Below are 23,547 nucleotides of genomic sequence, written 5' to 3' on the forward strand. Positions count from 1 at the left end.
TCAGAAATAAGTCCAAAAATCAAACTGGTCCTTGAACACTATCACAGACCAGTTTGATGAGTGTTTGTTTTTCTCCAATGTGTGATTGATTGTCTATATGAGGCGCTTACACTGAGTGTGTTTCACAGGGAAAACACACACACACACAGCAGCGTTAGGACCTCCACACCCCCCCCCATCACCCCCAGCTTTCCCAGGTATTTGGTCTGAGTGGGATCATTACGGCGGACACCGTCAGCCGTTCTGTTTTTGGACTTACATGAAGCCAAGTGTGAGCAGTTGTTTGATGTCCTGGAGACGGATGAAAGGACAGTACCGGAAGTCAAGGGTAGGTGGTGTAGTTGGCCCTGTCCTTCACCTTCACCTTCACCTCCCCCCTCCTCCTCCTCTGCTGCTGCTGGTGGTAAGGGGAGATGGGGGGGGGGGTTTAAAGGTCCAGATACAGACAGTTTCACTCACAAACTTTAACATAAATAACAGATGCTTGTTTTAAATCCGTCCACGTCGTCGTCACATCGTCGTCACATCAACCATGAATTCATCCAGAAACAAACACAGAATCACAAAGTTGAGCACGGAGCAAGTGGCAGCAACATGTACTAATAAATACTTCAGTACTTCATCATACAGTACTGTACTACTATTAAACATAAACCCGATTTTTTTTCTATTAATTTCACACAATTCTACACTAGTCACTTGTTAGCATATTGCGTCTTGCTAACAGTAGATCACTTTCTTCCTTATGAAATTCCGTACCGCCGACTCTCATCATGTGACCACTTCTTCTGGTTCTCAGCTCTGGTGATACCTATCACACCAGCAAAGCTGCGGAAGAGTTCGTTTCACACTTAAGAAGAAACATTAGAAGCGTGTTAAAATTCACACACACACACACACACAAACACAGAAGCTTTTTTTTCCCAACAACTTTCATGTTTGTAAAGCTGATAAGTCTCGTGTTGACAGAAAAGGTTTGTTTAAACTTGAGTCACACGCCATCAGCTGACGCCACGACCGCCTCAGTCACCACGAGGTAAAAAAGAATGACCTTTTAACTACACGTCGTGGCTGAAATTTCACCATCAACCTCTTTCACAATAATAATATATTCAGACTGTAGCATCTTGACCAATCAGACGTTAGATAAGATATCATCACTGTCTGTTCCTCGTGTAAACAAACAGAACGACTTTGAACACAGCAAAGACTTCAGTGTGACATCATGTCTACACACACAGTCACTGTCACTGGAGATTTGGGATTTTTTTGGCCGGAGACCATCACAACAGACCGGCGAGAGAACAAAGGCAGAGAGATGAGATATGTCACCAGGCTTGGTTCCTATTAAAATAGGTCATTGATCTAAATCTGAATAATCGGGACAAAAATGCAATGATTAAACAAAATAAGACAATAATTCTACGTGACAGCTTAGCTTTGGTTCCTTCAAACTTCAAAACGTCGCCTGCTTGTTGCCTTCGCCCTGCTCTTCTTCTTGGCGTTTTACTCCAGTCACTCCAGCCGTGACCCCTCGCTCAGTGTCGCCATCTTGTCTGATTGAGTTCACATCGACGTACACTTTCAAACGGTCTTTTTTCACTGCATCAAAAACGACGGCCGCCTTTTTTACTGTTCACGTCAGAAAGGCTGAATCCAGACAGTTGACCTCTGCCCCTACGAACGCCGTCACAGAGATTAAGGATCTGACAAATACCTTGGCTCTCAGGCGTCGAGGTCATAGCTCAGTTTTGATCCTGTGCATCAGGTCTTTCTGGTCCACCAGGTCCGCCTGTCGGTTCCAGCGGTGGTACGCGAGCAGGGCAATGTTCTTGGCAGCCACCGAGCTCATCTCCATGGCACTGCCCGCCCACTCGATCCCGTTCAGGTAGTAGAGGTTGGGGCGGAGCTCCAGTGGAGACAGATCCTGGCTGCTGCCGTAGCGAGGGTAAGACTTCCACTCTGTGGTCTGCACCGAGTAGTAAGACCTGGGGTCGAAAGGAACCAAGCAAGAGACGTTTCAACATTTCATCGATGATGACTTTTTACTTTTCAACCGATGTAAACTGTCACACATTTGTAGCGATTTTTAACCCCTTCACGATGCATCGTTACATCCCTCCTAACCGCTCGGCGGGATTTCAGATACTGACCTGAAGAGCGTTTTCAGCTGTGACTTGTCCAGGGGCTGTGGTGAAAATATCTTATAAACCCCGGCCTCCTGGGGCTGTTTACGCCTGAAACCGGTGGAGATGTTGACGGGGCAAACGCTGGCCACGCTGTTAAAGAACAGATCGGGCGTCTCCGTGGTCAGAATGTTGGCGAAGGGGAAGAGGCGCGGGTCGGGGAAGTTGAAGAACGACGTGTTGAGGTATCCGTGGACGATGGTGGCCACAGTGGTGTGGTAGTGGCTGGGGAAGTGCTCAAAGGGAGGTGTGAAACCTTGGAACTGGACCCCCGACGTGGCGCTGCCCTGGAGGGGCGTGGCCATGACCACAATGTCATAGAGCTCTGACGCTGCTCCTGCTGCTGAGGTGAAGTTCAGCTGGTACTGAAGGGACTCCTCTGTAGGACAGACACACAAAAGTCACTGTTAACACTGCACGATATCCTTCACACAGACAAGCGTTTGTCGGCACGAGTCCACGATGATAAAGACTTCACACACGCTGAGACCTGAACAGACAGGTATGTGTTTCTAGGCCAGGACGACGTCTTGGGAAATTTCCGACTTCCATCTGCCAATGTACAAACAGCTGTTGATTGTTGTTAAAATGTTAGTAAAACGCAGAGGAAACTGGACAGACTCTTACGATGAGGCTTCATATCTTGGATGAAGCTTGCTTCCTTTTTTTTTTTTTTTAAATCAAAGACGAGTGTAAGAAATGGACAGAATAAGAATCTGGACGAAACCAAACACGCTGCAACAGGTGGTGATGTGGAGGCTCAGACATTAGACTAAATGAAAAAGCTACTTTGTTTTGTTTTTTTGGTCTTGTACCTTTCTGGACGGGGGAAATGGTGTTGACCTCTGCCTTTAGCACGTTAGCGTTAGCCATCTTCAGGAGGCCAGAACACACCAGCTTGTTACCACCTTCCACTGCCCACAGGTTGTTCTGAGAGCCAGCCAAAGACACAGCACCTGAAACACACACACACACACACACACACACACAGAGAGAGCAGTGACTTCTTTAAATCTGTCTCCATCTTCCCACGTGCCTCTCTGTCTCTCGCGCTCCCACAGGACTCTCCGCCTCTTCTTCTCACCTTGTTTTCCTCTCTTCTATTTCTGACTTTCTGCTCCTACCTAAATTGTCTCGTCTTGTTTCCACTTTATTCATCTGTCCTGACCTACATCCGTCGACAGACGTGGACGATCAGCCTGATTTCAGCTGCGTGGCCCTTCACAGGGTTCTATTCACTTCCCCCGTCCTTCCCTACTGGGAATGTCTGAAATTTCCATTCCCATTACACTGAAGGTGATGTGGAGGTAAGAGTTGAGGGTGGTTGAAGTTGTGACTTTAACCACAGGCAGGTTAAAGTCAGCATCACTGGCTTTAACCTGCCTGTGGTTCTGCTGAGCTACGTGGACCATAAATATAAACAGGACTAAAACATCACGGACCCTGAGACAACATTTTCCCACAGGAACCAGGACCAGCAGTATTTTTCTACCCTCTGACCTATGAAGGCAGGGATGCTGATGTTCTGCCCGTAGTTGACCCTGATGATGGGAACGATGACCTCTTCGATGAAGCGCTGCGACACCCCCAGCTCCAGCAGCGAGTCCGAGAGCGGCCTGCGGGTCATGTTGATGAATCCGCTCCCTCCGAGAGAATTCAGCAGCTCCTCCACCGAGCTGAAGGCGTAGCCGTGGGCCTGGTACTTGTACAACCTTCGATGTAAATGTAGACGTGGGAGAAGGAGATAAAGGAGGTGCAGAAGAGTTAGAAGAAAAACAGGAAGGAGAACCTGAACATCAGGAACAGAGGGATCTACATTTGGAATCAAGAAGAAAATGAAGCAACACCAGGAATATTGGACTGAGAATTTGTAAGAAAAAAAAAATCACAAAATAACTGATTTGATATTTTCTTGCACACCATAACAGGCAAGAATTTAAAACAACTGCATTGAAAAATTATCTTATTTGTGAAGGTAAATCCTGTGGCTACTAAGAACTAATGAGATCCTGTGTGCAAACAACTCTGAGTCATTAGAGTATTTGTATTTCCATGACAGGAAGATTTTTTAGGTGAGGTAAGGGAGATTAGCAGCCACATCCAGAACAGCTTGTCTTTCTTAGATACCAATGACATAATCTTGGCTCACCGCATGAACTTCTCCATGATTTCCTCCACCCACATTTGCAGGCGTATGAAGCTGATCCCGTAGCGCCACCACAGCCTGAAGAGGTCCAGCAGGTACCAGTCCGTCTCCTCCAGAATCACCTCCTTGCCGTTAAACACTGCCATTTTGCCTGCCACACTGCGTCGGTACTTCAAACCTTGGATTTAGGACACGACAATAAAACAGGTTGAAGACTGAATTTTCCACCTGATTCAATTGTTGTGTGTATGTGGAGTGTTGTAGGCGTGTACACTCACCCAGCTGTTTGACAAAGTCCTGCATGTGGAGGTTCAGGGAGTGGATGATGGAGCCTCCGGTCTCGTACTCGTTATGGTTGACGGACACAGTGGAGAGACGACCCCCGACTTCACCTTTGTCGTACACATCTACCTGGACTTCTGGGCCAAAGTGCTGCCGCAGGAAGTGAGCAGTAGCACTTCCTCCAATCCCTGCACCGACCACGGCTGTAAACAGGAGTGAGAATTAAATTAATACTAAAAGTAATGGGTTTATATTTATATAAAACTCCTTTGTTTAACAACTTGTGTTGTGATTTTAACGTAAATCCCTCTATGTACCATCAGTGGTAAGGTCACCATAGTTTGAGAACCATTTGACGGTATCATAATGTTGTTCAGTACGCTAGCAAAACATGACAAATGTACAACGTTTGCTGGTTAGGTTGATGACGGAAGGGCCCAGAATAATTTACTAACCCGTGAAAAATGTTAACTGATGACTTTCGTAGTCTCTATTTAAATACATTAAAATTTTATTTTAATATTAAAATAAAAAGGAAATATCCACTTCAGATGATTTTACCACATGTTAACGTTAAGCACAGTTGATAAATAAAAAAAAAGGCATCACAACAGGAGGCCATTTATTTTGGGCGAACGTTAGCTTAATTCTACGAGCTCTTGTGATGATGTTACGGACACTAAATTCGTATTTTAGGGGACATTTTTACCTATTTTAGAAGGTGGAGCTCCGTCCACGGGAGCATGTACCTCCGGGTCACCGACAATCAAGGTAGTTATCAGAAGAAAGACAGAGAGCGGGAGCATAGAGACTTCCATAGCGGCGACAGAGCAGAGGAGAGCCGGAAGGACAAAACAGCAGCGGCCGTTCCTTCACCTTCGTTTTTCCTACCGCATTTCCTTTACGACTGATATAAGATTCAGAACAACGAACGCAATATGGACAGCTTTCCCAAAGCCAGTGTATTTATTTGACAGATGAAATATAAGATTCAGAACAACAAACGCAATATGGACAGCTTTCCCAATGCGAAAAAAGCCAGTGTATTTATTTGACAGATGAGCAATATTGGACTAAAATGGCCCGTTGAGTGTGATAACGATGCGGCATTGCGTCCAGCAACATAACTGAACCCATGGCATCCCTCGGCCAATCACAGCTTTCCTAGACAGTTACGTCACCTGATAACTAAACGTACGTGTTTTACATAATTTACTACGTAGCTCCAAGAAAACAACATTCGAGATCAGACCAAAGCTAATCCTCCCCTTTTGTTTTAGATTTTTAATTTTTTTTAATATAATCAACATACTTCAGACCTTTTTATACATAAAAACCCAAATCCCTGCAGACTAACATGTATTTGTTCCTGGGACATTTTCCTCCATATAACTGGGACATTACTACAATGACAATGTTAATAAAACTTCAGAACAGAATAAACAGGATAAGGAGTTGAAAAAAACAGTGGAAGTTGCCTTTATTTCATCCAACAAAGAAAATGTTGCAACATCAGAGTAAACCACTGGGCAGAAACGAACATTCAAACTGAGCCACTGGAACAAATAAATGGCACAGTGGAGCAGTAAAGGCTCCGGGACGCCTCCGACACATGCACACATTCGCGCAAACACACCATTACACACACACACACACACACACACGTCTTCATTTACATCAGTTATCTTACACCTCTGTGGCTGCTCAGGCGGCAGCCTCATCAGTTTCCCTCACTTCCTCCAGTGTCAGAGGTCAGAGGTGAGGGGCAGGGCAACGGTCACCTTAGGATCAGATGACATCTGTTCCCTGCGTTTGCCTTAAAGGGCAGGGCTATTTCAGGGCTAATGGATGACATAACACAGAGACCTTTACTGTTCATCTCCATGCTACATCTCTAATAACATAACCCCCAGCAATAATTCTGCAAAGCCAGCCGTGGTCCTGGTGGGAGGGGTTCAGACGATGCTGGGGGTGAGGTCATGCTCCGGCCAGAGGGTAGGTCAGTTGGATTGGGACACCAGTCGAGACGCTGATGCTGACCGGTCACTTGGTGGATCGTCTGGTGGGTTCGGAGGCGGTGGGGGGAGGTGGCGGCCCTCTGCGGTCCAGGTCGTCGATGTAAAACATGATGAGTTTTCTCCGCTCGTCGGGGACGCACTCCAGGACCAGGTAACGCTTGTCGTTCTGGAGGATTTTCTCCACATCCTTCAGGTGCTGCTCCGACTCCTGGATGAGTTTCCTTGACCTGAAGGACATAGTGGTTTATGAATAAAACTTACTGCATTTACAGTAATAATTAATGATACTCTTTGCATATAATGTAGTTGCGAGGACAGACCTGATTTCAAATGAGCAAAACAGAAAGTACACAGACATATAATGTAGTTGCGAGAACAGACCTGTAGGTGATGAACTTTGTCTCCTTCAGCAGGGTTCTGAAGTCAGCTTTGGCTATGATGTACTTGTCTTTAATGTAGTCTTCAAACTCCCGCTGTCTCTTCTGTAAAGACCAATCAAAATATTACATTTTACAATCAGTAGGTGACGCAGCCATGACTAACAGGAGCGGGGTCGTTGTTGAGGATCAAACAGTGGCGTCCTCTGGGAATGACGTCCTTACTCTGTCACTGGAGGAGAACTTTATACAGCGAGGGTCCTCCTTGATCACCTTTTTCACTTCCTTCCAGGTTGTTGTCAAAGTGATCTACAACACAAATGTCAGTCAATGAGACAGTGACACCTGAAACATTTTCAAAAGCAAGCTGCACTAATTTGAAAGATAATAATGTGTCATTTTTCTGGTATAAATGGAGACAACAGAGATCGTCATCAGACGTGCTCACCGTGCTAGTCTCATCCAGCAGTTGTCTGAACTGTTCTTTCTTCTTCTTGGCCAGAGCTTCCACGTGTTCATTGAACAGCTTCTCCTTCTCCTCTCTCTCCAGCAACGACGCCGACTCCCAGCGGTGGTCCTTCCTCAGGTTACGGCGCGTGTCGGACCACGTTGCATCTGAAGAACGGACCTGATGAATTACAGAAAAATAAGAAAAGTCAGGGTTTTTCAGGTGACATTTTCACTAAAGAAAGTCATTCATTAACAAATTAAATCCACACTGATGGTAAAAACCTGCACCGCAATCTCACCATGTCCGACATGAGAGCTTTGAAATGCTGAATGGCCTCCTCCCTCTTGTGCTGCTCTCTCTCGCGGTCGATCTCTTTGGTCTGTTCCGACCGGGCCTTCTGCACCTCGCGCTCTCGCTCTCGGAGACTGGCCTCGATCCGAGCCTGACGCTCCAACTCTCGCTCTTTGTCGATGTCCACGTTCTGTGAACGAGACAGACATGAAAATCTTTCAGTTTTTTTTTTAACTGATGTCCAGTTCAGTAGACATGAAAATCTTTCAGTTAGTTTTTTTTTTTTAACTGATGTCCAGTTCAGACTGGTCTGTTGGTTTTAGTAAACTAAACATTTAACATTTATATGTTTTGGGCAGAGGTTTCTACCTTTGCTAGTTTTTCCATGTACTGTTTGAAAAGCTCCTCTCTGAGTGCAGAACTGTCCACAGACTTGTACCGGGGGTCGGTCTCCAGCCTCTCTTTGACTTTGCTCCATCGTTGGCCCGTCTCTATGTGCTGCTCGGTTAGGAGATCAAAAAAGTCCTGCTTCACCTGAAAACGGAGCAGAAAGAGAAAACACAACGATGAATGTCAACGTTCAAGTCTGGGTTGGATGGAATCGAAATGTGAAAATGATCGCCACCTGCAGGTTGGTAATGTGTAATTACATCAAAACAAATTACAAATCACTCTTAATCGCATCATCTATGCAGGATGTCAAAAACTTTGTGGAGATAAAGAGACCATAAAAACAGATGAGAGGAGACATCAACAGTACTGATGTCAATGTTTCCAACACAGTAGAGAAGTGATGCTGTAGGTTGATTATCTCAATAGTCTCTGAAGGACTTGTACCTTCTCGCCTCTGGACTTGGTGTCTTCTTTGTCCCTCTTCTTCATTGCAGTGATGAATTCTATGTAGATGGCCTCCCTGTCCTTCATCTTGTCTATGGACTTAAATCGAGGGTCTCGTCCGTGCCTCATTGCGAATTCACTAAAAGTTGTTCTGCACAAAAACAGTAGAAAAAAAAAACACAAATATGAAGACGTCCACGTTTTAACAGTTTAAATGTGTAATATAATGAGTTACAATCTTAGAAAGTCATAAACCAGCCTCTGTTGGAATAACAAGCCAGAACTGCAAAAAGCCACTTCTACTTTTGTAAACAAGTACTCATATCTGGCCAAACATACTATATAATGTTCACGGTATTACATGTCCTCCTTGGTTATAACTCAGAGGACGAGAGGCCATGAGGTGGAAGTTCTCCTTCACCTGGCTGTGAGCTTTGACTCCTCCATCATCCTCCTGAAGTCGTCTTTAGCCTGCATCAGCTTGTTCTTCTTCTCCTTTCTCTCCTCCTCTGCACGCGTCTTCACATACTGATCAAAGACCTGCAACGAAAAAAAAAAAGTGTGATACAACTACAAAAGACAAATGCTGACGACACTGTGAGGACAGAGGGAGAGAAAAAGCTTGTAAACCAAAGAAATACTGGACCTGTTTTCTCTCTTTGGGGTTGAGCAGGAGGTACCGTGGGTCAAAGACGATCTTGTGAAGCTCTTTGTCCCACGTGGAGAAAGCAGACACCTGAGTGGGAAAAACAAAATGTAAGTACTGCATTAGGAAGAGAAAGGTAGATCTATTGTTTGTGGCAGTGTTTCTGTCATCAAAATCTGACAAATTCACAAAGAGTCCTTAAAATAAATACTGCATTAAGTTTAGTTCATCATCTGCTGACCCCTCTTTCCAGCAGCATGTCTTTGAACTGAGTCATCCTGGCTTCCAGTGGCACCACAGCTCTCTCTCTGGCTGCTTTGAGCTCGGCCTCCATCGCCGCTTCCTTCTCGGTGTCCGTCTCTTTCACATCCTCCTTTCTTTGGTGGAAGTCACACAGGAGGAGGTTAGAGTATTGAAAAGACGACACGTGACAGACGGTGGACCAACTACACAGATACATACTTCCTCTTTTTGGCTTTAGACGGCTCTTCCTCTGGAATATCATCAGTGGCCATCGCCAATTCTGCATCGTCCTTACTCACTGCTGTGTACAAACACAAACATTTAAAATCATAATATTCTCCAGTGCAGGAGTCTGCAACCTGTTACTTAGCTACTTTAGAATCTTTGGAATGGACAAAATGTGTGATTTTATACAAAAATCTAGGTTTATCCAAGACTGTCAGCTTGATTGCAAACAGCAAAGTCAAACACAATGTCATTTTGCTCCTAAAAAAGACCAAAAACTATCCATGTACCAAGAGAAGACTAGAAATCATGTGACTGGTCGTGTCCTCACCCGTCTTCTTGTTTTCCTCCAGGCCCCTCTTGTGAGGCGGCTCCTGAATGTGCTTGTCAACATCGGCTCGACCCACCAGCTCTTCAGGTCTGTCCCACATGGACATCCGTGTTGTGGGGTTGTAGAAAAAGACCCGATCATCGCCCGTCCACACTACACACCTGATGAGAGCAGACACAGATACTTAGACTCATGGAGAAGCAGCAAAAGAATCAGTGTTTAAATCGATATTAAAGGTCATTTAACGTGGGCTGTGAGGTGGCGTATGTACCATGGAGTTCCTGGGATGGGATTGGTGGCTATAGGTCGGGCTTTCTGAGCTGCTTTTTCTTCCTCTGTCATCTCCTCCTCTTTGGGCTCCTTGATGAGGAAAGAAAAAGAACAGATTAATCTCATTAATATCATTTTTATCCTTAAAGTAATGTCTGAATTACAGGTCGTTTTACCAACAAAAAAAGGCCTGAATGACCACTGTGCTAACTTCTCAAGAATGTATTTACTATTCTTTCCACACACCTCCTTGTCGTTAATCCCCTCCAGTCTCAGCTCTTCAGCCTCCAGTTCCATCGCCTCAGCTTCCTCCTGGGCCAATCGCTCCTTTACCTTTTCTGCCTCTTTTTCTAATGACAGTGAGAGGAAGTGTTAATGACATGACGTCAACTGACTCTGACCGTGACAAATGTCAAGTGGCGGTGGTTCGTGCCCACCTTTCTCCAATAGGGAATGTGGTTTCTCCCAGGTGGACTCCAGTGTGCGGTTGTTGTAGTAGTAGGTTTTCCCGTCGGCTGTTTTGTATTCGGTCCACTCAGGAAGGTGCAACGATCCGGCCATGGAAGCAGGAGCGGCGGACAGAGCCAACTGAGGATGCATCATGGAAACTAAAGGAGGGCCCATACCAGGAAGCATACCTGTGACCAGAGAGTGGACGCACAGATCATGAAGTCAGAATTCTACTGTAATGCTGTAACCTGCATGATCATTTTTATGACAGAGGTCATTCCTTCACTTAGACTACGGATAAACAACTTGGGAAGACGCAACAATTCCCCAGACAACCTAGGGTGACTAACTACAGAAATAAGGAACTGGAAGTATCTGTCATCAAACACACAGGTCAGATTGGAAGTGAGGGAATAAAAGATGGCTCTAATGGGTTGATAAAAGTTAACTGCTCAAACTCAAACATGACCTAAGGACAACAAACTGAGACCAGATATTGAACATACACACACACACAAACATGCCACAAAAGGACACCAACATGAGTAAGTTGTCTATACCATACAACTGCAGCAGGACTGTCTCTAACTCACAACTGACTACGACCAAGTCCATAATCACTAACTCTCACTGACGACCTCACATTTGAGGAGATGCAGGTGAGGAATGACAGATGATGGTAAACTAGACAACTGTGCACCAGCTTCAGAGAGTAACGCGCAGAAACGCTTTTATCAGTCAAACAAAACAGAACATTTGTTCCCAGGACTGCTGCTCAGACGGAGATCAGCAAAACAAAACAACATCTTTGTAGATGCAGGAGATTATATGTTTTAATGTGACATGTTTGTTTAATGTGACATCCTGATGAAGTTCAATCATGATGAGGTCAGACATCTCTGAGTACAGTAACTGTCAGACGTCTGTTTGTGGAGATGGGAGCAGTTTCACCACAGTACACTGGATGGATCATGATCACAGCATTCACTGCAGAACCAGTGCCTTCACTGCTTCAGCATGACTGTATGTGGACACCATTCACTACCATGCCATCTACTGTGGGTTCTGAGTGGCGAGCGGCTGGGTGTTTACCGTTGGCGCTGGGGCCCGCCTTTACGCACGGCGCACCTACTATCTGCATCATTGCTACACCTGAAAGAACAATGGACAAGCAGGCATCGGGTTGAACACAGGAGGACACGAGGCAGTCGCCTGTCGCGGTGTGTTCGTGGTCACACTCAGACAAACACACACGACGCACACACGCTGAATTGTGCATGACTGTTTATACAGTACAGTTGTGTACATGACTAAAAGCCAGACGAAAATGAAAACAGTTTTACTGACCAGTCTTATTGAATGTAGCGCATACTGATGAATGTGATGCTGGTGAGTGCAACCGTGTAGTACGAGGGGTTTCTCGCTCTGAGTTTGCGTTTTTCTCACCTGGTAGAGGGATGTGCATGCCTGGCAAGGGTACCCTGAAGGGCGGCACCATGACAGGGGGGAAGGCAGGTATGGCTGTGGTGGGCTGGGCCACACTGTGAGGCAGGGCTGCAGGCAGCAGCGGCAAGGTCTGCACTGCTGTCACAGGTGACGGCACTGTGGAAACGGTCACCACGGTGACCGGAGATACAGTTACAGTGGAGGTCACTGTGGCCACTGTGGGGAGGTCTGCTACAACAGAGGCTAAAGGGAACGAGAGACAAAATAAATTATTTTTTTTATCATATGTCCTCTTGTAAAGGTTTATATTTGATTCTTTGAGTCTCTGCACTCACCTGTGATGGTCACAGCAGGTGGCGGGGAGGTGGTAGAGTCTGGACTGGCGGTGAGGGCACGGGAGGGGGTTGTGTTTGGGCCGTGAGTCGGAGAGGCTACCGCCGTCACTGCTGTGCTAACTGTAGTGTTGACAGAACTGGGGCTGCAAGCAGCTGCGGAAACTCCCCCACTCGCTCCAGCCCCAGGGTTTCCTGTGGCTCCGACGAGGAGTGGGTTGAGCTCAGACTGCTGGATGATTTTCACACCCTCTGGTTTCGACCACGATGACTCCCGGGTCCTTGCGTTGTAGTAATAAGCCTATAAAAAGTGTCATCCAAAAGTTCTGTGACATATTCAATGACCAATGATAAAATTTATCATTAAATTAAACATCAGACTCTTTGTTAGGCTGTTGTTGCCTCAAAAAACAAAAAACTTAGAGTAAAATAGTATGCTGACCTTTGAATACATTTCTAACAATTTGAAACCTCTTGTCACAGTTTAATCAAACGGCAAACACAACAGTTCATGACTTCACTTTACCTTTCCTTCTGACGCCTTGTTCTCCACCCAGATCTCCTCAGCAGGGTTAAGGGCAGGGGATCCTGTAGTAGGAGCAGGAGGCATACCAGGAGGAAACAGCATCCCTGGAGGCGGTGGCATGTTGCTAATGGGAGGGGGAAGGAATGGGGGTCTCTGTAGGAGGAAACAGAATAAAATACAGCATTAAATATGTAATACTAAATGGATCAAGCCCCCATAACTGCGTACATCTATATGATTGTCACCTGTAAGTGAGGAGGTCCAATAGGTGGTGGCATGCCTCCAGGAGGGGGAATGGGCGGCATGTTGGGGTCAAAGGGAGGACGTGCATAAGGAGGTCGAGGTGGAGGTCCCCTCATCATCCCAAAGGGAGGCGGTGGCGGCCTAAGGAGAGGTGGAGGTCCTCGTAACACTGGAGTCTGGACGGGCGGAGGTGTAGGGCCCGGCACAGGACCAGGTGCTGAACCAGGTATGGGACCAGGGGCAGGGCTGCGGAAGCGCACTGCCTGTTGCACCATTCTAATATTGCAAAGAAGAATTCAGCTTAAGTTTGTAGTACTTGAAGGCACTACAAGTATTTTATTAATAAAACAGAAGCAAAACAAAATACAGCAAGGCAATGAATGCTATGTTTGTCAGTATTTATAAACATGTTTCTTATTTAAAATGAAAGGTTGATAGTGTCCCTGCACATACTTCCTCTTAAGCTGCCACTTTCAAGTAGTTGTGAAAGAAATCCACCTGAACCATTATATTAAAAAGGCAGAGCATTAACACTGTCCTACTTGGTGATATGTAAAAACATGTACACTCACCAGCCATTATATTAGGTACTCCTGTTCAACTGCTTGTTAAGACAAAAATCTACTCAGCCGATCAGAAGGCAGCAACTTTGCATTTAGGCATGTCCTGATGAAGTTCAAACTGAGCACGAGAAAGGGGAAGAAAGGTGATTGAAGTGACTATGAACATAGATAGCATGGTGTTAGTTAAACTTATTGTAGTTTTTAAGTCTTAATCAATGTTCTGACCAACAAACCAATTCAGGACTAATCAGGCACCTCCCCTACTGGTTTAATGACAAAAAAAATATGATTTAAATGTCTTCACAGATTACAACACAAAAGGCAGGTAAACAAACTGGTAAAGTGCACTACCTGGATTCAGGGCTTATGACAACTTTTTGGGCATGGCTTGTGCACTCAACTGAAATATTTAAAACGCACAAATATAGCACAAAACTCGTCATGCAATGTAGTGCTTTTGCATATAGTTTACCTATGTTATTGATTCAAGCCTTGACAGTACAAACGCACTATTCTATTAGGTACCATTCATTAGGCCAATGTTAAACTGTGAGATCAGTCAGAAATCAACGCAGATTAGACCAATTAGACAGGCTCAAGACGACTGTGTTTGGACGTCTACATGGTCCAACTTCTTTAAGGAATACATGCAGCGTATTGTTGAATCAGTGACACGAAGTGCAACGGCAAAGTGGTTGCAACCTCTAAATAGTACTAGTATTCTTCTTTAAACAATTATGTTTAATTATACGGGTTAATTAAGTGACATAAGTACTTAAGTACAGGGACATTGGTGTAGGCGTTGTTCTGGCTCGAGGACTAGTTGCAGCCTACACCGCCTGTTTAAATTGTATACGCAATCGCTTAATACAAATAAACCATTCGAGTTGTGTCCAGTTGGGACTATACTGGGGAAACCATTGAACCAGTGATTTGGTCATAAACAGAGAGTAACTGTTTACAACATAGCGGCGCTGTGTACTATTGCTTCTTAGAATTTTTAGCGCGATCCAGCTGTCGTGTTTATAATATACCAGTAGCAGATAAGAGTAACAACATCGATATGTTTACACAAACATTAGGTAGCCGCGCACAACTGACCAAACCCATGTACGTTGTTCCATCTGGATGCCGGTGTTTACCGCGTGCCACGAGCTCAAGACAGTGCCGTTTAGAAACACAGGCTAGTTAGCCACAAGCTAACTGGCTAGCGTGACCACACTAGAGGCTCAAACTATTGGCTAACGTAATCTGGTGAGCTAAAATAACTTAGGACAGTGTTGAAATGTAATGTTGAATGTTTCGCGAAATATTTCTTGCACACATTTTCTTTTGTTTCTCTATTATCTGACCTGTTATCACCGTATCCGATAGACTCGCTCTCTGCCTGGTCCGCCATTACAGGAAAGTGTAACGGCTCTCTTCCTGGATACGCCTTTGACAACATTCTCGTTGTCTATTGGTTTAACGTGACTGTCAGTCAAAGCGGCGAGAACTCTGATTCAAGGACAATGTTCGCTTCTGTGCGAGTTTTTGTTACGTCTTTGTTCGTGTTTGCTGAAACAACTGACCAAATAACAACATTTAAGTTATTCTGTTGCCTTAATTTCCCCTTTTTTTCAATTTAGCACCTTGATTTTTTTTTGTTTTTAATGTATAATATTTTTCTCACTTGCTCTTCGGCGAGTTAGTAGTTTCAATGTGTTTCCTCCAAATTGGTAGAACAAAGGCAACTTAAGGTTTTCTGTCATCAGAACAAGAGGTGTGTTAGTTAACACTACTTGGTCATATGGTAACAGTAGTAAAAATATGGACTTCGACCGTTTCTTGTTACAATTTAATTTATTGTTGAATGAAGTACAGAAAATATAGAGTACAATCAAACAAAGCATACCTGTACCAAAAAAGAAAATCAGTTTCTTAAAACTAAATAATGTTAATAATAGTTTATGTTCCACATCAGCAAAAGAACCAGAAAACTAAAAGTATTAAACTAATTACTATGGAATCATGATTCTGAGAGTAATAAAATAAAGATTTGGTCATTTGGAGTGCAGTGCCTCACAAAATTACACCAGACTCTGCTTAATTGTGTTTGCACATCAAACAGGAAACTAAATTCATACACAAACTCACACACACTCACATTAACTTGTTATTCGCACTTACAGGTATCACTCAACATCTCAAGACTATTTGATTACCGGTAGGCCTTTTATGGTAAATTATGTGAAGAACTCTTGCATTTCATGCTAAGGTTGAATGTTGTTTTTGTTGAACATTATTTGCAAGACTTTAAAAAATGCCATTAAGCTAAAAATAGTGAAATGAAAAAGTTTTATGGCAAAAAATACTTGGTTATTTTTTAATGTTCTGCCACTTTTGCTGCTTTGTTGCTGTTTTAAACAAAAATATACATTTAGGAGGGCTATATTGTTTTGTTGTATTTTAAAGAAGATTTCTGCATTATTTTAAGTTTTTAACCAGTGTTTCTCAAATGTCGGGTTGTGACCTAAAATCGAGTCCCTGGGCTGCGTTATATGGAAAATGGATAAAACCACTTGTACCTGTTTCTTTATTTTGTTACAGTTAAATTGAGTACTTCGAAACTTGGGTCCTGGATAAGATGCTAGTTCATTGGACAACGACTGCTTGAAAAACAAAAGATCCTCCTGCACACCCAGTGGTGAAGCTGCTTGAAAAACAAAACAAGATCCTCCTGCACACCCAGTGGTGAACCGCTACAAACAAACTGAGGCAACAAAAAGGAAAAGGATATTATGCGACAACTTTCTGTCCTCTGCTGGAGGTACAGGGCATCACCTTTGCTGAGAATACTGTGACCGTTACATTGTACACACAGAGTGACAACATGTACATGTCTTAATTTATGCACTGAACAATTTCCATCTGAGTTAACTAGTTTAGTTGGATCTAGTTAACTAGATCTGCCTAAAAAAATAGATTGTATGTAAGAAACTGAAGGAGGTACCTGGAAATTGAAGCCTCAGAAAGGAAGACAGAGGTTTGGGGAAGAGGGACACAGCGTGAGTTTGAGATTGTGTCTCATAATAAATTATTGACTATCTGATACAATTTTATCCTAATTTTAAATAGAGTCAAACTTTATTAACTGCCCTTTGTGTCATCTAAATAAAGAGCAGCATCATTTTCACAAAGACTTTAATGTCAAACTGATTTTTTGCCCCCTGGTGGTTCTCGTTATCTCTGGACTTATTAACTTAATAACAGAGCCTCGGTTCAGACTCCACTGTTTCCAACGTAACCCTGTGTATAAAGGAAAAACATTTTTGCACTGTTGTGTTGTGAGGAGTGTGGGTATAGTGCAGTGGACAAACGGTATAAAAATGGTTAATATGACAACCTTGATACTCAGAATAAAGTTAGGACTAAAATCTGTGGGTTAATCACTTCCCTGCTCTGTACAGAGCACCAGTGGGCGCTCTTTCCTGTTTGAGAGGTCTTGTCATTTACTGAGTAGGTGAGTGATCAGTGGTGGTACCTCACCAAAGAACAGTAGCAGAGAATGAGAGAAACATGCAGGGATGTCTTCAAGTACAGCAGTTCTTCCGTGGTTTAAACTCCCATTCTGTCAAACATGCATGATCTCTCACACACACACTCACACAGTCTCTCTCACACAAACGCACGCACGCAATTTTATGCCTTCATTTCCCAAAACTACCAAAATTAGCAAAGGCATCTTGTTTAGGCTGAACCATGGCAGGGGGGATGGGGTGAGTCAGGCCCATTCCCACTCCCGACGTTCCCATTCCACTCATCATGACCGGAGCGGCCATGCCCAGATTCATGCTCATGTTCATTCCCATCATGCCTTGGTTCGCAGGTATCCCACCCATGCCCATTGTTCCCGTGGTCATTGCAGGTAAGGAGGTAGGCATGCCCATCGTCATGGCGCCGCCTGCCATCATGGGATTGGAAGGAGGTCTGATGGGCGTCGTATGGGGTGGGGAGCTCAGATTGAGACCCCCAAAGTTCTGGGACAACAGGTTGACGGGAGGCACTCCTGCAAAAACAGAAGTGTAATAATGTCCGTCACGTTGTAAGGACAACCTGAACCTGAACCAGAATTTGTGTGAACAACGGAGTTACCTTGTTGCTGGATGATGTTGTTGAGAGTGGGTGGTGTCTTGGCGGAGTTGAGTCCCGCTGATAAGAAGTCTAGGCTGATGTTGACAGAAGGGTCAGACCATGTCGACCCTAAAGACCCCTGACCTCCGACCCCAACCTTCTGCTGTTGTGCTTGTGATGTCATTCCCTCCAGACTCTGAAATCAAAATATAGGCATTTTACACTTTTAGCAGCAAAAATGTGATTAAAACAGACGCATGAAACTCTCTCTGGAAATGATTAACTTTAACCCCTTCATGAAACTAAAGAATGTAAAAATAAAACTCAAGGTAAGATCTCTGGAAATGATTAACTTTAACCCCTGTCACTCAGTGATGATGCTGTAATTTAACCTCCATCTTTTATTTATTTAGCAAACCCACGTGCTACTTACTTGTTGAGAGCGAGAGAAAGCCATGGTGGGCATGGAAACAGAAGCCCCTGGCGTCACCCCTCCCAGGGAGAAAGTCAGACTCTGAGACGCACTCAGTGTCGTGTGTTGATTGGTCAACGGATGACTCATGGATCCACCCATCAGGTCAAAGAGCTCGGCAGAAGGAGGGACCGTGTTTGGATTAGAGGCCGCAGCTTTGGGTGACTGAACGCTGCCAAACAGGTCAGTGACGGGCTGAGAAGAAGCCGACCCTGACGATGCAGGCGGACTGGTGGAGAAGGCACTCCAGTCTCCAAATTCAGCGTTTCCATTGGATGATACTGCAGCTGCTCAGAGGAGAGGAGAGAAATATTTATTTGAGAAAACAAAATATTAGATTAAACAAAAAAGTTTCGACCATCGCTCTAATTTACCAGTGGATGTTGGGAGGGTGGCAGAGGCTGCGGGGGAGGAGAAGTCAGCAAAGCCAGCGATAAGTTCTGACGTTCCACCTGGATGAGGGAGCAAAAGAAAAGCAATAATTAAACTGTTTTATGGCTATATTTTTTTCCATCTAAAATCTTCGAGCAAACCTGTTCACTGTTACCTGCTGTACTGCTCTGACCAGGTGAAGGGTCAATCAATAACAGGTCAGCGATACCACCGCTGGACGACTGATTCCCTGACGACTGGGACGAGGAGAGGAGACAGTCAGACATGAGCCTCACTTTTGAAAATGTGCAGGTGTCAGTGGGAGAACTCTACCTTGTCCTCTGGACTCTTGTCTCCGGTGTAGTGAGCCGCAGCCCCCAGATCCAGGGTCTTGCTGCTCGGCGCTCCGCTGCGTTTCCGTGTGGTGGTGGTTGTAGTTTCTGTGGCCTGTGTGATCTGGATGCTCTTGGTTGTGACGGTTTCCTCCTCATCTTTAAACTCTAGAGTTTCCTGACGACCGTTCCTAGACGTCTGGTCCTCCTCGTTGTCACTGTGAAACACACAATATTAGGGGTGTAAGAAAATACTGATGCGCTGAAATACTGCAATATTTCATTTCATTTTACAGCATTTTTGAAATTTTGTGAAATTTTACAATTTAAATGTATGTAGTAATTGTTGTGATGCAAACTCATTCATCCATCACTCCAAACGTCAACTCACTCTCTCTCGCTCTCTTTGACTCTACCTGACTCTATCGGGCGAATCATCCCGTTCCTTCTTTCTGAACTTGTTGATTGTGTCGTCGATAGTGCTGCCTATTTTGTCACTGATCTCTCCCAGTTTCTCGCTGAAGGGAAAAGCTCCTCTGCTCTTATCCCAGTCCTCGTCCCATTTGTTTCGATCCAGCTCATTGGCTACAAAAAGGGAAAGAAGGAAAGAAGGGCAGTGGCATGAGAAAAGTTATTTCAACAACCAAAAATCAAGATATTTTAATTCCACAAAAACACACAGTGACTTAACACTGGATACATACTGCCATCAATGACACTTAAAAAATAATTTTATAGATATGTGAAATAATAAGCAATAATAATTCAATCCACATCACATACAGTTCTTTAGGTTCACTCCTCCTCCTCCTCCTCCTACTCCTAATCCTCCTCCTCCACCGCCACTCCCTCCCATGCTGTCAGAGGAGACACCGATGTATTTGTCTTTGTTCTTCTTGGCTTTCTTCCTCTCCTCCCTCAACCTGTCGTCATCCTGGACGAACTCCACCATCTCCTTCACTTTTTGACGCACATTGATGCCCTGATCTTTCCCGTTCTCGTCTGTAAATTGACACAAACATTTTACACACACGTGTGACAACTGAACAGAATAAATAATTTAAAAAAAAAAGGAAAACTATTAGAGCTGGAACACACCGATGAAGTGATAGTTTTCTAGAGATCGCAGGTCATAAATGTGTTCTCTGGCGCTGGTCACCACTCTTTCAGAGCCGTTCCTGATCAAATAGGCCAGCAGCAGCAGAGCCTGGTGGAGAGACAGTGAACACATCCTGGAGTCAGATCAAGTCTCGGTCTTTCACAGTCATGGGATATATGTCACTGTTAGTTAACACAGTCACTATCCCAGTCCTGACTCTAACTCACCTTATAGACTCGTCTCCAGTTCTTCTTGTTGTCCTTCAGCATCCTGGTCCACAACATGTTCATCACCTCTGGAAACTGCTCATACAGAAAGGTAGATCTACACACACAAAATAAAAAATAGCAGTTTAATGTTGTCAAGAAAGAGTTTCAGCTTCTCTACTTATGATTTAAGTACTGGAGAAAAGAACTTCTTCCAAGTTTTCTTTGAGTAAATGTTCTCATCTAGCAGCAGCTATAATTCTCATGACCCACATACTTGGCTATTTCTCCCATCAGTTGTCCAGAGGGTCCCCAGGGATCATCATTAGTGGCCTCTCTTACTTTGGACTCAATCTCAGAGTAGTTCATCACCACATTGGTGCTGTTGACAAGAAAAACATTGGTTTAGAAAAAAAGAAAGCAAAATAAAATGAACCAAGGACATGATTATTTAGATTTTAATTGTTAATAAAAAGCATCAATACAGTGCTGTTGAATATGGATATGGTATTGAAATGAAATATTGTGACGTTTCCCAGTGTATACATATATATATATATATCTGTATTTCCAGTCCTGTGTACACTTTGTAGAGTACACACCAAAGTGAGAGGAAAGGAATCTCAGTTTGTTGAATAATAAATGACCCCTGTCCTGACTTCTGCATTTCAGAGAGAAAACATTGACATAAATATAACACACATGCTCAGATGATTCAGCTGTTGGGCATCAATTTTATGACCATGAAAAACACAACACAGAACCTCCTTTTAAGCACAGTGTCTGTTTATCTATGGAAGGTTATGGCCTTCATACTAAAAGTAACTAATAAGAGCAGAACAAGCACTAGAAAAAGAAAAATCCACCTCCCTATAATGCCTTTATAAATATTTTTCCAGTCCTTATTCTGACCTTTTTGCTTATCATTTGAACCTTCAATCCTTTTACGTCATCAAATTAAACTCCCTTTTTTTGCCTCATGTCCCAGTTTCTCTAGCAGTCTTCCATTTCTTAGAAAACAAAAAGTGATGATGTGACTCCACTTCTGCTTCTGTCAGTAGAGGAGGCTGACAAACACAACTCAGGCCTCTATGATAGAACATCTCTGAAGCTGCATGAAAAGTGACGCTGACACAGACAACTCTATTGGGGGAGAAATCAATAATGGAGTGCATTCATCGTGAGCAGGCAGCCACAATCGACAGCTAATTGGAACTGGTGTCCATTACATCTGTTGTTACAGTTTGTCTGTCTGTGTGTGTTGTTACAGTCCAGTCTATACAATATTTAAAAAATATTTATTGAATTTAAGTGGTTACTTAAATACAAAACATGTATGAAGTCAAGTCATAAGATTGTATTAAATTTTACAAGTGTGTCTGAAAATGGTGGGGAAAAAAAACACACAAAAAACCCAGATATTTGACTCATAACGAAGCAGACAAACTGGAATTGAACAAACAACTCCACAGACCAGTTCTTGTTCTTCTCAAATGACTCTCCTTTTCTCTCTTGTTTACACCATCACATGAAACAAGACTGTTTAAATACCCTCCAGCAAAATTACGTATGAGAAAAGATAAACATGATCTATTTTACTAATATTAGAAATGTTAAACCACATATTTGAGAAATTCTAAAAAAAAATTAAAAAAAAAAGCTGAAAAAAGTTTCACGTGAATGCACGTACAACACTGACTGAACCACATATTATTCTTCCAACAGAGCAGGTTACTTAAATTGTCACTTCATCTACAGGGTGTCTCATGGCACCATGTTTATTCAAGGTTTAGTGCTTGTTAAGTAGGCTTCAATAAATAGCACTTCCTGCCTTTATTCAGCCATAGACCTGAGGGTTATGGATGTCAATTTCATGTCTAACACCTACATTATCACTGTCGGGCTTAATTCCCAATGTCCAGGACCATGCGAACATTACCTAACATGCTTAGTTGGTCACTAACCCTAACAGAAATTGGACATTACTGTTTTATTTAATCGAATACTGATATTATTTTTTCAAATAAATAACGAACGCAATGAAATTGAAGATCGAGAAGCCAGCGGCAGTCAGCGGGATGGGACAGGGCGTGATCCATCGGCAGCAACACCAACACCAACACCACTGCTACTGTACACAAATAACGGATACCCAGGGCGGGCTATGGTGAATTAGCTAAAAAGGTAGCGTCCCGTCTGCACTGGAAATCACTTAATTAAAAGTAAAAGCATCGTATTTTTTCTATCCTTATTGGGACCGGGGGAAGTGGACACCGTACGTAGTGTCACTTTATACACACATTATATCTTCTGTACTACCAGCATTGTTGAACAAGGTTAAAGATTGGCAGCTAGCCAGCTAGTCAAGGCTAACAGCCGTGACGTCAGAGCCCGTATCCGTTCATGTCGGCGGCTTTAAAAAAAAAAAGCTGATGATTAGCTTAGCATTATAACCGTATAGCATGCACCTGCTCCGGGTTACTCACGCTTTATCCACCAGCTCTCTGACTTTCCACATGTTCAGCATCACCGTACGGGACCGAGGGCTTCCCGCCTCGCTAATGCGTCGCCCCCGTGTCTTTATACCCCACAAGACAGTGCTTGTGTCCGGTTATCGGCGACAGTTATCAGCCTCAACAGTCTCCTCTCGAGGGTGAGCTGCCCCGCTTCCCCTACAACCGCTGCGGTTAACGGACCGGCCCTCTGTTGCTACGGGAACGTAGCTGCTGCTTACATCACCGGAAACGTCATACGTGTGTTGACTCGCGAGACTACGTGAGTTAGGTTTAATGAATCATTATGGTTGTATCGACAGAAATAAAATATTGAACGTTAAATTGTATACGTGTTATTTTTTTGTCAACACGGCAGGAAATCCACTTGTTTTGGCGTGTATTTACTGTAGAGGTCGACATGTTAAACTACACCAAGTTTGTCTCTGCTGCAGAAATAAAGCACAAACAAAACTCCTTATATTGTCTTTATTTAAAATAGAACAGTTTGAAGATGTGACTGCTTTGTGAGGTATAACTTGTTAGACGTATTTGAAGTCACAGAAATAAATGGTATTAAATGGGAAGAAGAAGAAAT

At 43.7% G+C, this 23,547-nt stretch overlaps 3 protein-coding genes across 7 annotated transcripts; all 3 read right to left on the bottom strand.

Annotated features, from left to right (window-relative positions):
* Nucleotides 1-914: 914 nt before the first annotated feature.
* On the bottom strand, nt 915-5,584 carry pcyox1l (prenylcysteine oxidase 1 like). Its single transcript, XM_017041551.2, has 7 exons — nt 5,324-5,584; nt 4,611-4,817; nt 4,336-4,510; nt 3,687-3,898; nt 3,002-3,142; nt 2,154-2,565; nt 915-1,988 (listed from the first exon to the last, which is right to left on the bottom strand). Exons 1-7 carry the CDS (start codon nt 5,430-5,432, stop codon nt 1,739-1,741), a joined length of 1,506 nt encoding a protein of 501 aa, XP_016897040.1. The 5' UTR covers nt 5,433-5,584; the 3' UTR covers nt 915-1,738.
* Nucleotides 5,585-5,883: 299 nt separating this feature from the next.
* tcerg1b (transcription elongation regulator 1b (CA150)) lies at nt 5,884-15,355 on the bottom strand. 5 transcript variants are annotated; one of them, XM_017041521.2, is made up of 22 exons: nt 15,216-15,302; nt 13,873-13,981; nt 13,303-13,576; nt 13,058-13,210; nt 12,535-12,832; nt 12,200-12,442; nt 11,846-11,905; nt 10,741-10,941; nt 10,550-10,653; nt 10,305-10,393; nt 10,034-10,194; nt 9,697-9,778; nt 9,476-9,611; nt 9,235-9,324; nt 9,010-9,128; nt 8,589-8,739; nt 8,121-8,285; nt 7,759-7,941; nt 7,458-7,637; nt 7,235-7,318; nt 7,014-7,114; nt 5,884-6,859 (listed from the first exon to the last, which is right to left on the bottom strand). In XM_017041521.2, the coding sequence occupies exons 3-22, from the start codon at nt 13,573-13,575 to the stop codon at nt 6,658-6,660; spliced, it is 3,075 nt and encodes a 1,024-aa protein (XP_016897010.1). In that variant the 5' UTR covers nt 13,576; nt 13,873-13,981; nt 15,216-15,302; the 3' UTR covers nt 5,884-6,657. The 5 variants fall into 5 exon arrangements, with proteins under 5 accessions (XP_016897010.1, XP_008331387.2, XP_008331386.2 ...); XM_008333165.3 differs by lacking the exon at nt 13,873-13,981 and having other exon boundaries at nt 9,697-9,775; nt 15,216-15,355; XM_008333164.3 differs by lacking the exon at nt 13,873-13,981 and having other exon boundaries at nt 15,216-15,355.
* A 1,202-nt stretch (nt 15,356-16,557) lies between these two features.
* LOC103395451 (clathrin interactor 1-like) lies at nt 16,558-23,149 on the bottom strand. The gene is made up of 12 exons (XM_008333167.3): nt 22,944-23,149; nt 20,735-20,839; nt 20,479-20,575; nt 20,251-20,359; nt 19,936-20,154; nt 19,569-19,737; nt 19,154-19,370; nt 18,996-19,077; nt 18,823-18,900; nt 18,410-18,735; nt 17,998-18,172; nt 16,558-17,911 (listed from the first exon to the last, which is right to left on the bottom strand). The coding sequence occupies exons 1-12, from the start codon at nt 22,982-22,984 to the stop codon at nt 17,553-17,555; spliced, it is 1,977 nt and encodes a 658-aa protein (XP_008331389.1). The 5' UTR covers nt 22,985-23,149; the 3' UTR covers nt 16,558-17,552.
* Between the last annotated feature and the right edge of the window lie 398 nt (nt 23,150-23,547).

Source organism: Cynoglossus semilaevis, chromosome 19, assembly GCF_000523025.1.
Source record: "Cynoglossus semilaevis isolate Cse_v1.0 chromosome 19, Cse_v1.0, whole genome shotgun sequence".
Classification (NCBI taxonomy): domain Eukaryota; kingdom Metazoa; phylum Chordata; class Actinopteri; order Pleuronectiformes; family Cynoglossidae; genus Cynoglossus; species Cynoglossus semilaevis.

Coding starts and splice junctions, on each gene's coding strand:
- LOC103395451 (XM_008333167.3), bottom strand. CDS start 22,984: ATGCTGAACATGTGGAAAGTCAGAGAGCTGGTGGATAAAGC. Junction 20,840..22,943: donor AGAGAGCTGGTGGATAAAGC/GTGAGTAACCCG, acceptor TCTTGTCAACAG/CACCAATGTGGTGATGAACT. Junction 18,173..18,409: donor CTTTCTCTCGCTCTCAACAA/GTAAGTAGCACG, acceptor TTTTGATTTCAG/AGTCTGGAGGGAATGACATC.
- pcyox1l (XM_017041551.2), bottom strand. CDS start 5,432: ATGGAAGTCTCTATGCTCCCGCTCTCTGTCTTTCTTCTGATAACTACC. Junction 4,818..5,323: donor AGCTCCACCTTCTAAAATAG/GTAAAAATGTCC, acceptor TCCTGTTTACAG/CCGTGGTCGGTGCAGGGATT. Junction 3,143..3,686: donor CAGCATCCCTGCCTTCATAG/GTCAGAGGGTAG, acceptor TGTGTGTTTCAG/GTGCTGTGTCTTTGGCTGGC.
- tcerg1b (XM_008333164.3), bottom strand. CDS start 15,310: ATGTTGTCAAAGGCGTATCCAGGAAGAGAGCCGTTACACTTTCCTGTA. Junction 12,443..12,534: donor ACCTGCTGTGACCATCACAG/GTGAGTGCAGAG, acceptor CGTTCCCTTTAG/CCTCTGTTGTAGCAGACCTC. Junction 9,129..9,234: donor ACCCCAAAGAGAGAAAACAG/GTCCAGTATTTC, acceptor TTTTCGTTGCAG/GTCTTTGATCAGTATGTGAA.